Genomic DNA, 18,154 nt, shown 5'->3' with positions numbered 1-18,154 from the left:
TTTACTATTTTATTTTTTAAAACTTTTATTTAACTAGACAAGTCAGTTAAGAACACATTCTTATTTACAATGACGACCTAGGAACAGTGGGTTATCTGCCTTGTTCAGGGGCAGAACAGAATTTACCTTGTCAACTCAGGGATTCAATCTAGCAACACTTCTGGTAACTAGTCCAATGCTCTAACCACTAGGCTACCTGCTGAAACTATGGAGTTTCAGAAAAAATACCATTTACATTTGAAAGGATAATGAGATTAAGATTAATTTACTATATTTGTCAAACCAGAGATGAAGACTTTGACATTGATCATGCTTATGCTCTATTATTGTTAGTGAAATTATAAAGCAGCATAGTGATTGGTTAAGTAGCCCATGTAAGTGATATGACACACATGGGTCCGCATTGTAATGGGAAGCTTAGAAGGGACTTTGTCGACTGAGGCTCAAAATTCCCATCCATTTTTCTTTTTCAGGAAATGGTCTTAAGTGACAGATAATGAAGGCATATGTTCTGCTGCTTTGTCTCAACTATTCTGGCCCAGTAAGTCTTGCAATGCCTGATAGATAACTTACTCACACCCAACCTGTTGGGAAAGACTTCTCGTCAATGAGAACACATCTTGTGTTTAGTGTTATGTAACCATCAATTTGACAGGCATAGCACGTACTGATTAATGTCTGCTCTTGGATGACGTCATCCCCAACATTATAAATATGATATAATTTCTTAATAATATCCCCCTTTTAGATGCCATTATCCTCTATTGTAACCCCATCTGGAATACATATCGGTCTATACATGTTGGATTTATTCAGGTAAGTGACCACTAATCTTATAATCCTGTATTAACTACTCCCATTTATGGAGATGGAGTGAGTAGATAATGTGTATTCCATTATGAATCTGAGAGTACAGTACAGTATGTGTTTGCAATATGGGCCAGGAGCAGTAAATTGTTATGTCCGGCCTCCTGAATGGGGCTGTGTGGCTATGGGGAGGGGTAGGTGCATGTAGAGATGAACGGACGGACGGGGTGCCAGTGTCCTGGATGGGGAGTTTATGATGGATGGATGAATTAATGACTGTAGTCAGATAAAGGAAGGGGCAGGAGAGAGAGGAGCTAGTGGAGATTATGTCACATCATCAGACTCTGCTGACGTTGGGTAGGTGGGGGAGGGCCACCCCAGGCCTTCTCTCAGGGCAGCGCTGGGGGTAGGGCACACTACGGGTGGAGTGCAGCAGGCCGGGCAGCTCCCTGGGCGCTCGGCCCCAATCCCGGGACCACCACCCCCATCTGGGGCTCACGCACTCCATCCTCCGGGTGTGCCTCCCCGCGTAGCCAAACAGGGCGGCCGCCAGGGGCCATTGTCCATCTGAGCTGGGATCCTGGCAGGTGGGGACTCGGAGTTTAGGCCGGGGCTTGTGCCTGGAGCCCTTTAGCCCCTCTTCTAGACAGGGCAACCAGGCCGCGCCATGGCCCTCGGCAGGCATGAGGTTCTGGGTGAGGCCTAAGGACGGGGACGGGTGTGAGCTGGCCAGGGGGAGCCTGATCGGACCCTCCTCTCCCAATGTGGGGCCCAGCAGGCCTAGGGTGGTTCTGTCCGTCAATGAGTCCATGCGGTCTTCATAGCCCAGGTCGGCTGGAGCCGAGCACTGCTGCAGGAAACAGTGACTCTTCCCCCCAACGTCCGCGGTACCCCCGTCCTGGCATGCCATCTCCCCTTGCCCTTCCTCCTCCACCTCCTCATCCTCTATTTCCTCCCCTGCCCCCTCCTCCTCTCCCGGGGGGGGCGCGCGGAGGTCTCTAAGGAAGACCACAATGACGGAGATGTTGTCGCTGGAGCCAGCATCGCGGGCCGAGGCCACCAGCTTGTGGGCCACCATGGTGCTGTCGCCGCTGTTCTCCGTCAGGTGGTCGCTGACCACACGCACCGCCTCATCAGGACTGACTGTGTCGTAGAAGCCGTCGCAGGCCAAGATCAAGTAGTCCTCCGTGCCATCCAATGTGACTATGTTGTGGTCGGCATCGCCAGAGATGTAGGGCTTGTGCTCATTGTCGCCTGTCAATCACCAAGAGAAAGAGAGATAAGAAACGAGGGAAACAAATCATATATTGTAAAAAATGTTATCATTGAAACATTTGTCAAAGTGCTGAACAGCAACCTGGGCATAAACACCCCAAAGAGCTGAAAGCAATATAATTTGATATTCCGTGCAGCTGTTTCTGTCATGTCCACCATACTATGCATCTGTTTTGAAATCAAGGTGGAGAAAAACAAATAATCCATTTTAATTTAATAAATAATAATATAATATCTGCTGCTTGCCGCCTTTGCTTTCTGTTCAGCTTTTTGTGACTAATTTATTTATATAAACATGTAAATGAATATCAGTGTGGTTGTTTTGATATCAGATTAGGGAAGCTTTAGGATTTGGGAACAGAAGGTCACAGTAGGGCTTCCTCACTAGCCACCACTAAAATAGCTACCGGGAAATAAGACTAGAAGCTAGCCTCAAGTTGCCTTGTGAATCAGTGCTTGAGGTCAATTAGAATTGAGGTCAGTGGTCTCCCGATTGGTGCAGTGATGTAAGACACTGCATCGCAGTGTTAGCTGTGCCACTAGAGATTCTGGATTCGAGTCCAAGCTCTATCGCAGCCGGCCGCGACCGAGAGACCCATGGGGCGGCGAACAATTGGCCCAGCGTCGTCTGGGTTAGGGGAGGGTTTGGCCGGCAGGGATGTCCTTGTCCTATCGCGCACTAACGACTCCTGTGGCAGGCAGGGTGCAGTGCAGTTGTATGGTATTTTCCTTTGACACATTGGGTTGGCTTCCGGGTTAAGTGGGCATTGTGTCAAGAAGTAGTGCGGCTTGGTTGGGTTGTGTTTCGGAGGACACACGGCTGTAACTATCTAATTGGATACCATGAAAAAGGGGTAAAAAAAAGGTCAGTTAACTGAAATTCCAAATCAATAATTGAAAAAAGTGCATCTAAGCTATTTAAAAATAAAAATCCCTTCCTGAATAGAATGACTTCAATTTGAAATGACCCCAACCCTGTTGTGTATGTGAATAGGTACAGGATGGATTCTAAGGCAGTCTTTACAGTCAATTCCTATGTTGATGCCAGTGATGTTGTAGTATTGGAGCTGTGAGATTATTCCATTAAGATGTAAATAGCTGCTGGGAAATCAGACTGGTTACATACACTCGTGTATGCATATAGGTACAGGCAACCCCCACCCCCCACCTCTGGGTTGCTATTTGTCTCCCACTCAGCACTGTGTCAGCTGGCCCTTGGCTGTGGCCCATTAGACTCTGTCATGACCTCTCTGCTCTGGCGCTCGCATAATCACCCAAATAGTTTAGACTGATTATTGGCCTCCTGCTAAGTATGCAGGCACACATTCACACTCTCTGCAGGACACACCTACACGACATACTCCGACCCCTTGCTGACCTCTCAATTTTATCAACACTCTTCTCATTCACGCTGGCGGTGACCAAGGTAACACACACACACCCTCCAACCAGAGGCGGTCCAGGGGGGACTCAGCAACAGACTTGGTACAGCAGCTGCAGTCTGTACTATATATGGTAATTGTATAAGGCAGAGGGTGATTGTTGGTGTACCTATGGCTCTGGATACGGACAGGCTGCCATTAACCCTCCATGTGCCGAACCAGATGACACAGCCTCCCAGAGCTTCAATACGCTGCTTCTCATCCTGTATTGGGAGAGAGAAAGATGGTATTATGTATAACGGTATGTGCTTGTATATGTGACAGACATCTCTGCTTAAGTGATGTTAGCGCCTGTGTGTGAAATGAACAGTAATTAAGTGAGTGTGTTTTGCGTGTGTGTCTGTGTGCATTACCTCTCTGTCAGGCTTATGAGGCTTCATCAGTTCCACGGCCTGGCCCTTCTTGACCAGCATGACCTGAGAGTCCCCCAGCCAGGCCACGTACAGGGTCCGCCCCCTCAGGAAGGTCACCACCCCCGTGGTGCCGCAGCGCAGGTTCTGTCACACACACACACACACACACACACACACATTTAGACATAAATACATGAGTGTACAGTAATAACTGTTTACTATGATTCACAGAAATGTTACATCTATTAGAAGCAAATTCTGAACAGTAATAACAAATGCTCAGACATTTGAACTAACCTTGCCTCTCTGCAGTTCTACAATACCAGTAGTATTGAAATGAAACCTTCAAGATTAATTTGGCCAATGTTTGAGCCCTTACCTCCATCTTAGCTTTCCGGATGAAGCGTTCGTCGGTGACTCTGAAGGCGCGACAAAGGGCCTCCCCTGGATCCTGGCTGAAGCACTCCTGGTGCACCATGTTGACGTGGAGGTGGTTGGCGGCATAGATGGCAGCGTCCACGCCCCCGTGGCCATCGAACACGGCGAAGAAGGCCTGCTCCTCCTGGTCCTGAAAACACACAGTGTAAGGTCAAAGGTTAACACAGTATGACCTGCAATGTCATATAGCTTCAATAATGACTCTCATGCTTTGTAAACATCTATGTAAACATCTGAAGCAATGCAAAGCATTCATCTGTCCAATCTCAATCATCTTTACAACAAGGTTCCATAAACAAACTTAACTGGTCATAGTAAATTTAAATTACCATTGGGTATACAGCATAGCTGTGTGTCACTCTCATGACGTTGTGCGTTTTCCATGAATGGCATGTGTAGTGCCTCGTCGCGAATATGCAAATCCAAATATAACCGGTTTGTGTCTCCACTCTGCTTTAATTAACTGGGGTTTAATGCCAATTAGCCGGCTTACCCACCACTAGCACGCTTAATAGAATGGATAAACATTTGATCCGACAGAATAATTATCTCATTATATGAGGATCTTTGAGCTGGTGTGTCTGCCTGTCTGGGATTTCTCATTGGTCGGTTGGTTCAGAAGGGATGTGAGGGAATTATCCATAATCATTTGGAATGACTGGCAAACCAATAAGGATAGGATTTCAATGACATATCTGATTGACTCTGTGTGGCTCAGATAAAATGCCATTATCAGCCTGGGGTGTGGTGTGTGTGTCAGTCTGTCAGTCTGTTTGTGTGTGTGTGTGTGTGTGCCCGAGGAAGCATGCTAGAGCACTATGGCCAATAATGCTATTAGAAGCATTTAATTCATTGGCAGCCACCTAATGTGCTATTATTTACTGCTCTCATTGGGGCTGTATTGGGAATAAGTTGGATAGTGGAGTTTTATTGATCTTCTCCCTATAGTGAAGTGAGATGGTAGCTTCCCTGCAGGGCATCTGGATTAGCCCACCGGGTTAGTCTACTGGGTTTACCCACAGGTAATCTGATCCTAAATCTGTGGTTAAAATCTTCTATCCTCATTAACCATGCTAGAGTGAACTGATCCTAGATCTGTGGTTAAGGACGACTCTGTTCATGCTTACCTGTATGTTGAACTGATCCTAGACCTATGGTTAATGACTACTATGTTCATGCTTACCTCTATGTTGAACTGATCCTAGACCTATGGTTAATGACTACTCTGTTCATGCTTACCTGTATGTTGAAGAGAGTGTTGAAGTCGGGGATGACGATATGTTTGTCCTCCATCTTGCGGCGCATGTTTTTGATGGCGTGGATGGAAGTCTCGTAGTAGGGCTGAGGGCGGCGGCGGTAAGGGAAGTCTTTCAGCCACAGGCAGCATGTTTCACACAGTTTGTTGAAAATGAGCCTGGCAAATGCCACCGACTCAATCTCTAAAAGACGACACACGCATAAACAAACACACAAATGGCATGTGATCAGACCACAGGCTCACACACATACAGTACACTACACACCATACACTACACACTATACACTACACACTACACACCATACACTACACACTATACACTACACACCATACACTACACACTACACACTACACACCATTCACTACACACAATACACTATACATGGATGCATTAGTGCACTGGTGAAAAGAATGGCATACAGATGCATATAGTCACATGAAAAGAATGTGCCGAATAATATACATGCATGTTTTTATTTAACTAGGCAAGTCAGTTAAGAACAAATTCTTATTTACAATGACACACACACACACACACACACACACACACACACACACACACACACACACACACACACACACACACACACACACACTCCCAAATGACCCATTAGTCTGGGAACCCCTGTTTTCCATACTTGAGATCTGTCACACTTGAACCAACCCAAAGCCACTCATGCAAGCTAACATGGAGCCTTACATGGGGAATACAAGGGGAAACGGCTCAATGGAATAGAGAAGATGGTTCCAGTGGAATTAAGGACAAGTGGGCAAGAGAGGCCGTCTGGCAAATGGGTTGGGGGCTGGGGAAACGGACAGAGAGATGGCGGAAGGAGGGAAAAAGAGGATGTCATGAAGAAGTGATCTCGCCGGCTGGGTCTCCCGGAGGGGATGGCTGACATTTTCTCCTCCACACCGTCTCCGTCTGTGTGCTGCAGACTGCACTCCTACCAGATTTAATGGGAATAGGTCACCGATTGTCTGCACGCCTAACCTCTCATGTCTCTCTCCCCTGGCTAACCCCTGTCTTTTGTTTGCTTGTGAGGAGTAACACTATGATTATATTGTTAAATGTAATGCTTCTGACTTTTTCACACTAAACAGTTTCCCGTGTGTATCAAGAATGGTCCACCACCCAAAGGATATCCAGCCAACTTGACACAACTGTGGGAAGCAATGGAGTCAATATGGAATGCTTTTGACACCATGAAGAGTCCATGCCCTGACGAATTGAGGCTGTTCTGAGAGCAAAAGGGGGTGCAACTCAGTATTAGGAAGGTGTTCTTAATGTTTTGTACACTCAGTGTAAATAAAGTACATATATAAACTCAGCAAAAATAGAAACGTCCTCTTACTGTCAACTGCATTTATTTTCAGCAAACGTAACGTGTAAATATTTGTATGAACATAACAAGATTCAACAACTGAGACATACATTGAACAAGTTCCACAGACATGTGACAAACATAAATTGAATAATGTGTCCCTGAACAAAGGGGGGTTGTCAAAATCAAAAGTAACAGTCAGTATCTGGTGTGGCCACCAGCTGCATTAAGTACATTAAGTGCATCTCCTCCTCATGGACTGCACCAGATTTGCCAGTTCTTGCTGTGCGATGTTACTCCACTCTTCCACCAAGGCACCTGCAAGTTCCTGGACATTTCTGGGGGAATGACCCTAGCCCTCACCCTCCGATCCAACTGGTCCCAGACGTGCTCAATGGAATTGAGATCTGGGCTCTTCGCTGGCCATGGCAGAACACTGACATTCCTGTCTTGCAGGAAATCACGCACAGAACGAGCAGTATGACTGGTATCATTGTCATGCTGGAGGGTCATGTCAGGATCAGCCTGCAGGAAGGGTACCACATGAGGGAGGAGGATGCCTTCCCTGTAACGCACAGCGATGAGATTGCCTGCAATGACAACAAGCTCAGTCCGATGATGCTGTGACACACCACCCCAGACCATGACCGACCCTCCACCTCCAAATCGATCCCGCTCCAGAGTACAGGCCTCTGTGTAACGCACATTCCTTCAACGATAAACCCAAATCCGACCATCACCCCTGGTGAGACAAAACCGCGACTCGTTAGTGAAGAGCACTTTTTGCCAGTCCTGTCTAGTCCAGCAACTGTGGGTTTGTGCACATAGGCAACATTGTTGCCGGTGATGTCGACCTGCCTTACAACAGGCCTACAAGCCCTCAGTCCAGCCTCTCTCAGCCTATTGTGGACAGTCTGAGCACTGATGGAGGGATTGTGTGTTCCTGGTGTAACTCGGGCAGTTGTTGTTGCCATCCTGTACCTGTCCATCAGGTGTGATGTTCGGATGTAACGATCCTGCGCAGGTGTTGTTACACGTGGTCTGCCACTGCGAGGACGATCAGCTGTCTGTCCTGTCTCCCTGTAGCGCTGTCTTAGGTGTCTCACAGTACGGACATTGCAATTTATTGCCCTGGCAAAATATTCAGTTCTCATGCCTCCTTGCAGAATACCTAAGGCACGTTCACGCAGATGAGCAGGGACCCTGGGCATCTTTCTTTTGGGTTTTTCCAGAGTCAGTAGAAAGGTCTCTTTAGTGTCCTAAGTTGTCATCACTGTGACCTTAATTGCCTACCATCTGTAAGCTGTTAGTATCTTAATGACCATTCCACAGGTGCATGTTCATTAATTGTTTATGGTTAATTGAACAAGCATGGGAAACCCTTTACAATGAAGATCTGTGAAGTTATTTGGATTTTTCCTAATTATGTTTGGAAGACAGGGTCCTGAAAAAGGGACGTTTCTTTATTTGCTGAGTTTATACAGTACCAGTCAAAAGTTTGGACGGGGGGGGGGGGGTTTATTTATTTGTACTATTTTCTACATTGTAGAATAAAAGACATCAAAACTATGAAATAACACATATGGAACCATGTAGTAACCAAAAAAGTGTTAAACAAATCAAAATATATTTAATATTTTATATTATTCAAAGTAGCCACCCTTTTCCTTGATGACAGCTTTACACACTCTTTGCATTTTCTCAATCAGCTTCATGAGGTAGTCACCTGGAATGCATTTCAATTAACAGGTGCGCCTTGTTAAAGTTAATTTCTGGAATTTATTTCCATCTTAAATTGTTTGAGACAATCAGTTGTGTTGTGACAAGGTAGGGGTGGTATACAGAAGATAGCCCTATTTGATAAAAGAGAGAAACGAAAGAGAAACGACAGTCCAGCATTACTTTAAGACATGAAGGTCAGTCAATCTGGAAAAAGTAAAGAACTTCAAAAGTTTCTTCAAGTGCAGTCTCAAAAACCATAAAGCGCTATGATGAAACTGTCTCTCATGAGGACCGCTATAGGAAAGGATGACGCAGAATTAGCTCTGCTACAGAGGATACGTTCATTAGAGTTAACAGCACCTCAGATTGCAGCCCAAATAATGCTTTACTTAGTTCAAGTAACAGATACATCTCAACATCAACTGTTCATAGGAGACTGTGTGAATCAGGCCTTCATGGTTGAATTGCTGCAAAGGAACCACTACTAAAGGACACCAATAATAAGAAGAGACTTGCTTGGGCCAAGAAACATGAGGAATGGACATTAGACTGGTGGAAATCTGTCCTTTGGTCTGATGAGTCTAAATTTGAGATTTTTGGTTGCAGCCCCTGTGTCTTTGTGAGACGCAGAGTAGGTGAACGGATGATCTCCGCATGTGTGGTTCCCACCGTGAAGCATGGAGGAGGTGGTGTGATGGTATGGGGCTGCTTTTCTGGTGACACTGTCAGTGATTTATTTTGAATTCACATTCTTAAAATAAAGTGTTGATCCTAACTGACCTAAGACAGGGAATTTTTACTAGGATTAAATGTCAGGAATTGTGAAAAACTGAGTTTACATTTATTTGGCTAAGGTGTATGTAAACTTCCGACTTCAACTATATATATATAATATTTCCCCTGCATTCTCTTTCTGCCTCTTTCTCTCTCTCCCTGGCAAAAACACAGAGATCTTAAAGGAGTGATGCAGGGTTATTTAGACTGCTGTTTCCTTCTCTTCTAAAAGACCTCTGCTCTCGCTTGTTCGCTCCACAGAGTGCTTTATTTTGTCACTAACAAAGTAAAGGGAATTATAAGTGACAGTGGATGGCATCAAACTGTGGTATGAAAAAAGTGAGCCAGGAAGTGCAACTGTTTAAATGCTAAGTATTAGATTAGTATACAAATGGTGATTTTTCTCATTTGTCCATGTTGTTGACTGAAACAACACCTAAACTGACAAAGGCTTTGAATTTCAGCTAATATATTGTATAACAAGTAACCCTGTCCATACAGTAGCCTAGCTAGGTCAGTACATGACCTGATTTTGCATGTCAGGCGTGGGCTGACAGGGGACTCACGGGGGAAAGGGTCTACTCCATCCTCAACAGTCTTCTGGATGTGGTAGATGGAGAGGTCACTCTGCAGAACACTGTCTGCTGTAGACCGTGCCAGGGCAGCCGCCAGGGAGAAGGGGCAGTTACTGTAGGAAAAAAAAGGGAAATGGAGGCGTTATAACAGGAAGGAAGAGAGATCAAAGCGTGGGAGGAAGAGGGAAGAAGGTTGTCATGACGTTGGGCTCTTTGGGTAGAGCAAGCCCCATCCCCCTCTCCCTTGCCTCCTTCAACTAGGTTGCTGTGGTCAGAGAGACGTCGCAAATTCCTGAGCATCTCCTCATGGACACACAGTATAGAGAGAGTACATTTTCAGAGACAACAAAGGAATTCCTTCCACCTCACAGAACTTGAGGTACAAACAAATTTCATGTTCCGGAGAAAGTATAAAAGATCCGTGAAGAATCCAGCTACGAACTGGTCCGTTTGTCACAACTTGGGGAAGCTCATAGGAGACGGTGTGGCCACATTACCATAACGCTGTTTATATAATAGCCTCAGATATGAGGTTTACATCTAATTGTTGTATAAGATGAATGAGTGAGTATGATACTGTTTGTATAATTGTGTAATATGATTTTGGACTACAAAATACAATTCCCTTTTGATTTGAACTAAATCAGAGGACCGCCCCTGAGCCCAGTTAGGGTCAGACATCCTGGGACAGCCCTTTTCGGCCCTTCCGAATAAAACCCCCACTCAGGTTTTTGATCGGCAGACCGAGCTTACCTCAATTACGAGATGGCTAAAGGTTGCAGACCATGAATTTCTCCATTAGAAGGACAAAGGTTGTAGATCATTGCTGAAAATTTTAACCATACCACGTGGTTAAACTCTTAGACTATCGATACCGACAGAATAAGAACAAGTCTTTGATATTAATTACTTGTCTGCAGCTAGGAATTCGGTATCATTGAACGCGAAGAACGACAACCGCCGAAACATCCATTCTATAACGAATGTCACTCTGAACTAATCCCTCTAACCACGACAGAGAGAGAGAGGGAGAGAGATGGACAATTCTACAAAATAAATGAACTTTTCACCAGCGATCAAGACGACACACTGAGCGTAAATACAGTGGGGAGAACAAGTATTTGATACACTGCCGATTTTGCAGGTTTTCCTACTTAAAAAGCATATAGTTGAATGAACAAAACTTCCATCCGTTTTGCAACAAAGCACTAAAGTAATACTGCAAAAAATGTGGCAAAGGAATTAAGTTTTTGTCCTGAATACAAAGCGTTATGTTTTGGGCATATCCAACACATGACTGAGTACTAATTTCCATATTTTCAACTATGGTGGTGTCTGCATCATGGGTATGCTTGTCATCAACAAGGACTGAGGAGTTTTTTTTAAAATAAAAATAAACGTAATGAAGCTAAGCACATACAAAATCCTAGATGAAAACCTGGTTCAGTCTGCTTTCCACCAGACACTGTGAGACAAATTCACCTTTCAGCAGAACAATAACCTAAAACACAACACCAAATATACACTGGAGTTGCTTATCAAGGAAACACTGGCCGAGTTAAAGTTTGACTTAAATTTGCTTGACAATCTTCGGCAAGACTTGAATTGCTGTCAAGCAATGATCAACAACCAACTGGAATTTTTAAAATATACAGTGGGGAGAACAAGTATTTGATACAGTGCCGATTTTGCAGGTTTTCCTACTTACAAAGCATGTAGAGGTCTGTAATTTTTATCATAGGTACACTTAATCTGTGAGATACGGAATCTAAAACAAAAATCCAGAAAATCACATTGTATGATTTTTAAGTAATTAATTTGCATTTTATTGCATGACATAAGTATTTGATCACCTACCAACCAGTAAGAATTCTGGCTCTCACAGACCTGTTAGTTTTTCTTTAAGAAGCCCTCCTGTTCTGCACTCATTACCTGTATTAACTGCACCTGTTTGAACTCTTTACCTGTATAAAAGACACCTGTCCACACACTCAATCAAACAGACTCCAACCTCTCCACAATGGCCAAGACCAGAGAGCTGTGTAAGGACATCAGGGTTAAAATTGTAGACCTGCACAAGGCTGGGATGGGCTACAGGAGAATAGGCAAACAGCTTGGTGAGAAGGCAACAACTGTTGGCGCAATTATTAGAAAATGGAAGAAGTTCAAGATGACGGTCAATCACCCTCGGTCTGAGGCTCCATGCAAGATCTCACCTCATGGGGAATCAATGATCATGAGGAAGGTGAGGGATCAGCCCAGAACTGCACGGCAGGACTTGGTCAATGACCTGAAGAGAGCTCGGACCACAGTCTCAAAGAAAACCATTAGTAACACACTACGCCGTCATGGATTAAAATCCTGCAGCGCAAGCAAGATCCCCCTGCTCAAGCCAGCGCATGTCCAGGACTGTCTGAAGTTTGCTAATGACCATCTGGATGATCCAGAGGAGGAATGGGAGAAGGTATGTGGTCTGATGAGACAAAAATAGAGCTTTTTGGTCTAAACCACTCGCCGTGTTTGGAGGAAGAAGAAGGATGAGTACAACCCCAAGAACACCATCCCAACCGTGAAGCAGGAAGGTGGAAACATCATTCTTTGGGGATGATTTTCTGCAAAGGGGACAGGACGTCTGCACCGTATTGAGGGGAGGATGAATGGGGCCATGTATCGCGAGATCTTGGCCAACAACCTCCTTCCCTCAGGAAGAGCAAAAGATGGGTCGTGGCTGGGTCTTCCAGCATGACAACGACCCGAAACACACAGCCAGGGCAACTAAGGAGTGGCTCCGTAAGAAGCATGTCAAGGTGCTGGAGTGGCCTAGCCAGTCTCCAGACCTGAACCCAATAGAAAATCTTTGGAGGGAGCTGAAAGTCCATATTGCCCAGCGACAGCCCCGAAATCTGAAGGATCTGGAGAAGGTCTGTATGGAGGAGTGGGCCAAAATCCCTACTGCAGTGTGTGCAAACCTGGTCAAGAACTACAGGAAACGTTTGATCTCTGTAATTGCAAACAAAAGTTTCTGTACCAAATATTAAGTTCTGCTTTTCTGATGTATCAAATACTTATGTCATGCAATAAAATGCAAATTAATTACTTAAAAATCATACAATGTGATTTTCTGGATTTTTGTTTTAGATTCCGTCTCTCACAGTTGAAGTGTACCTATGATAAAAATGACAGACCTCTACATGCCCCTTCATGCTTTGTAAGTAGGAAAACCTGCAAAATCGGCAGTGTATCAAATACTTGTTATCCCCACTGTATATTAGTGGGGTTTTTCCCCTTTAATTAAAAATAATGGATTTTTCTTCCACTTTAACGTTACACAGTATTTTGTGTAGATCATTAACAAAAAAATTACAATTAAATCTATTTGAATCCCACTTTATAAAAATAAAATGTGAAGAAATCCAAGGGGCATGAATTCCTAACTGTATGATAAGCACTGTATACGGGGGTAACCAAAGTGACTCAGCCTAGCTACTCTATAAGAGGAATACTCAAATTAACATGAGGAGATAACTTAACATATCTCAGATAACAGGTTAAATGTCTCTTTGTGCCAAGTGCCATACACGTTCACATTCCATCTTATTGCGGGTAAGCAGTGATAACCAGTCTAGCTACAATACCTGTTTAACATATTGGGTCAATTGTAACAATTATCATCGGGGAAGTTGATATCTTTTTGGCAGAGACTCATACAAAGTAAAAACATTTACAGTATCCTCTGAAATGTAGATCATGTTGAAACTGCAGCTACATTAATAACATTTGATAGCAAGGTCATAAGTTATTTTTAACTGCACAATATTCTAATTTAGATCGAGAAGTTAAGAATGAGTCAAAGTTGATCTTAAGCCTAAAATGTGATTATCTCTGCTCCAGATACTATAGCCTATTAACTCAGGCAAAGATTATTTTACTAATTGCTGGTTAATGTAATAATATTAATAATAATAATAATAATAATAATGTATGCCATTTAGCAGACGCTTTTATCCAAAGCGACTTACAGTCATGCGTGCATCAATTTTTTACAAACCCAAAAATATCCTAGCATTGTAAGAGCCATGCTCTACCAACTGAGCTACAGAGGAGATTTGTTGTATTCTAAATTAAGATGTCTTGTGTACTAGACTCTAATGGTCTAGTACAGGTAGCCAGGTTAGTATCAGTGCTTATGTAACTCCTGTGTTACTAGAGAGCAGTTGGCAGGATATTCTCTGGGGTTTAAAGTTGGTGGTGTGTGTGTGTAGAGAGCTGGACAAGAGAAGCAGAGAGCTTTTCCTGACACTCACACACACACACGTGTGGTCATCCCATGACACATGCTTACAACGAGTAGGAGATAAACATAAGGCCTCCTATACCACTGGTGGTTTTCCAAAAGAGTCACGATTATTCTGAAACCACTACAATTCAATGCATTAATGTTGAGTGCTGAGATGAGTCAATTTAAAACACAGTACAAAATCTATTTTGACTGAACACATTTTTGATTCCTCTCTGGTATCATTTTATTCACCAACAATCTAACTCTCAAATAAACCCTCTTTCAAGTTGGACCCACTTGCTCATAAAAAAATACTACTCTATCTGAATGTGGAGAGGACAGGGAGTGGGTAGATGGCCTGAGGTTGTGTGGTGGTATGAGTGTACAGTATTGTATGTGTGTGTAGGAAGAGAATGTGGGGTGGATCTGTGGTTAAGTGGTGTGTGTGAAAAAATACATGACATAGGTAAGGCATGGTCTCCTTATATGCGATTATATGGATGACAGTGCTACAGCGAGAGAGAGATGCTAACAGCCTCATTGGTCCCAAGCTGCCATGCTGCCATCTTTGCTAGTCCACCTTCTCCGCGTTTCCATTCATAGAAATTCTCTGTCTTTCTTCCTCGCTTTTTCTCTCTCGCTAGCTCACATACTCTGCCACTGCCTTGCTGAGAGGGGCGTGTGCCGACGTGGGTAGCCCTCATTGGCTGAGGGACTCCGGCACATTCGTCAGCAGCCAATAAGGTTCCCCCTCTACTTGTGCGACACAGTGAAGTCAGATCAGTGTGAAGAAATGGGGATGAGGAGGAGAGAGAGGCTCTTTTCACACATTTATCTCTGTGAATTCTATTTTACAAACCTAACTACGTGCATTGCTTCTCATCGTGACAACAACAGATACAATGTGTTAGAGCTTCACATCTTGCAGTTTTTTTCATCTATTGGCTGACAACTCCTTTACTGGGTTATTTCTATATACAGTGCCTTCAGAAAGTATTCACAGCCCTTGACTTTTTCCACTTTTTGATGTGTTACAGCCTGCATTTAAAATGGATTGAGATTGTCACTGGCCTACACACAATACCCCATAATGTCAAAGTGGAAATGTGTTTTTAGAAATGTTTACAAATCAATTCAAAATTAAAAGCTGAAATGTCTTGAGCCAATTAGTATTCAACCCCTTTGTTTTTGCAAGCCTAAATAAGTTGAGGAGTAAACATTTGCTTAACAAGGTCCCTCAGTCGAATAGTGAATTTCACGCACAGATTCAAGCAAAAAGACCAGGGAGCTTTTCTAATGCCTCGCAAAGAAGGGCACAGATTGGTAGTTGGATTTTAAAAAATCAGACACTGAATATTTTGAGCATAGTGAAGCTATTAATTAGGCTTTGGATGGTGTATCAATACACCGAGTCACTACAGAGATACAGGCGTCCTTCCTTACTGAGTTGACGGAGAGGAAGGAAACCGCTCAGGGATTTCACCATGAGGCCAATGGCGACTTTAAAACAGTTACAGAGAAAGGAGAAAACTAAGGATGGATCAACAACATATAGCTACTCCACAATACTAACATAAATGGCAGAGTGAAAAGAAGGAAGCCTGTACAGAATACATATTTTTCCAAAACATGCATCCTGTTTGCAATAAGGCACTAAAGTAAACTTTATGTCCTGAATACAAATAATTATTTTTGGGGCAAATAAAACACAACACATTACTGAGTACCACTCTTCATATTTTAAAGCATGGTGGTGACTGCATCCTGTTATGGTATGCTTGTCATTGGCAAGGGAGTGTTTTAGGATAAAAATAAACAAGAGCGCTAACCATAGGCAAAATCCTAGAGATAAACCTGGTTCAGTCTGCTTTCCAACAGACTGGGAGACAAATTTGCCTTTCAGCAGGACAATAACCTAAAATACAAGGCCATATACTGGAGTTACTTACCAAGATAACATTGAATGTTCCCGAGTTACAGTTACAGTTTTGACTAAAATCGCTTTGAAAATTGAAAATGGCTGTCTAGCAATGAATACGTCAAGGGGTATGAATACTTTCTGAAGGCACTTTATACAGTTTATTCCATATCTATAATTGAGGCCCTATAGGAGCTTTTTATATTCTCCCCATGCCAGCTAGTCTATAGCGAAACTCCTTATCATCATGGGCGATGTTACCGTTTGCATGGTCTAGATCTGTATTGACATGCGTAGCTGTGAGTCTGGGAGAAACAGAGCGTAGCGTAGAGGGCTTTACTGCAGCTTACTGCAGCTGCTGTCTGTGGAGGTGAAAGATCTGGGTCGGGGAGCCTTGCTTTGACGTCATACTGAGAGAGAGGAGGCTCAGCTCGGCTTCACTACTGCACAGAGGGAGGAAGAGACAGAACGACAGAGACAGGATGAGGGAGGGACAGTGGGAGAGAGAAAGAGACTCATCATAACCTCAGATTGAGAACTAGTACCTCTCTCTGAAGCGTATTTATCAAATGTAAAAGACTGCTGGCAGCTCCACTGTTCTAGTCTCCCAGAGACGTCTCTCACTGAAAATGAACATAATGTCCATAAGGATCCCAGTGAATCCTCTCTGGGTGTTCTCTCTCTCTTTCTTGCAAACCTGAGTTCTTCTCTTTTCCTTACTAATTCCCCTCCTGTGTCACAGGGGGTTTGGTGGGCTCTGTATTCCCTTAGCTGATCAGGTTATCTACAGCAGGGTTGTGTGTGTGTGCTTTTCCTTTTAGAAACAACTATGGCTGGGAAAAAGGAGGGTGGGAGAAGCTCAATCAGACGAACTTGGACTCAAAAATTAAATACGAAAAAAAAAAGTAAATACGAAGAACTGGGCCAAGATATGAGAAGTGGTCAACAAGTGATCAACTTTGGGCCATAACACTGTCAACATCACGTAAAACCACTAAATGTAGACATGTTTAGATTTTATTTGTTTTATGGCCTGTTTTTGTGTTGTGGATTTGTTAGTCTCCCTGCTAGCACAGTGCCATTAAGTAATTAATGAATCCATCCATCCATGTGGAAGGAGCTTGCAAGCACAATAAGTAGACATGGTTATGGATGCCTCGTATCAAGGAGGTTCCCCTGGGGGTTTTGTTAAATATGGCGGAATGAAAGCGTATCCATCGTCGCATGACAGCGGAGTCAGTCTCAAAGAGGACATTCTGTGGAGAACAGAGGAGGCTGGTGGTAGGAGCCATAGGAGGACAGGCTCATTGTAATGGCTGGAATGGAATTGATGGAACGGTCTCAAACATATGGAAACCACATGTTTGACTCCATTCCAGTGATTCCATTCCAGACATTACAATGAGCATGTCCTCCTACAGCTCACCCCACCAGCCTCCACTGGTGGAGAAGCAATCTGCCATGATCCACATAAACAGGACTCTGCTACAATTCCTCCTGGGCACTATTGGCATATGATGCTCACCGATATCTACAGCTACGCAGTAGGAAATCTTTACACAAAGAAAAGGTTGAAAAGTGAGCATCTTGGCTACTTTACAGTCTAGCATGAACCTGTGACATGGCTGAAGGACTCTATCAAGGCTCTGGCAACTAGCACTGTGTTGCATGTAAATGAAAAGGAGAGACTGAACTATGCTTATTGACTCAGGAACAACATAAATGGAAGTCATCGTGTTCCTGGTACTTGGAATAGACATCTCTAATAGGCTGGCTGAGGATGGACTCTCATTCTCTCAGTGATATTGGTCCCCTAAAACAATTGGGATGGCTGATTTTAGTATCACTCCCTATCACTCCCTAAATGTCTACTGTTGAATGCTTGATACAGACTCTTGAAGGCAAATGGCTATTTTTACTCATAATGGCAGGCCCCCTCTCTTCCTTAAATGGCAGCTGAACTAAAAAAACGACTTATCTGGTTGAAA

General features: G+C 43.7%; 1 protein-coding gene across 1 annotated transcript in view; it reads right to left on the bottom strand.

The window, feature by feature from the left end:
• Positions 1-18,154, bottom strand: part of LOC139418202 (protein phosphatase 1E-like) — a 78,896-nt gene continuing 60,742 nt past the window's right edge. Inside the window, exons 2-7 of the mRNA XM_071167474.1 lie at positions 9,961-10,082; positions 5,555-5,754; positions 4,257-4,445; positions 3,878-4,021; positions 3,634-3,727; positions 1-2,061 (exon numbers count right to left, since the gene is read on the bottom strand). Of these exons, the coding sequence (XP_071023575.1) occupies positions 1,145-2,061; positions 3,634-3,727; positions 3,878-4,021; positions 4,257-4,445; positions 5,555-5,754; positions 9,961-10,082 (1,666 nt within the window). The 3' untranslated portion in view covers positions 1-1,144. The remainder of the gene's footprint in view (positions 2,062-3,633; positions 3,728-3,877; positions 4,022-4,256; positions 4,446-5,554; positions 5,755-9,960; positions 10,083-18,154) is intronic.

Source organism: Oncorhynchus clarkii, chromosome 10 (genome assembly GCF_045791955.1).
Source record: "Oncorhynchus clarkii lewisi isolate Uvic-CL-2024 chromosome 10, UVic_Ocla_1.0, whole genome shotgun sequence".
Lineage (NCBI taxonomy): Eukaryota > Metazoa > Chordata > Actinopteri > Salmoniformes > Salmonidae > Oncorhynchus > Oncorhynchus clarkii.
This window is presented reverse-complemented; position numbering and strand designations above follow the sequence as displayed.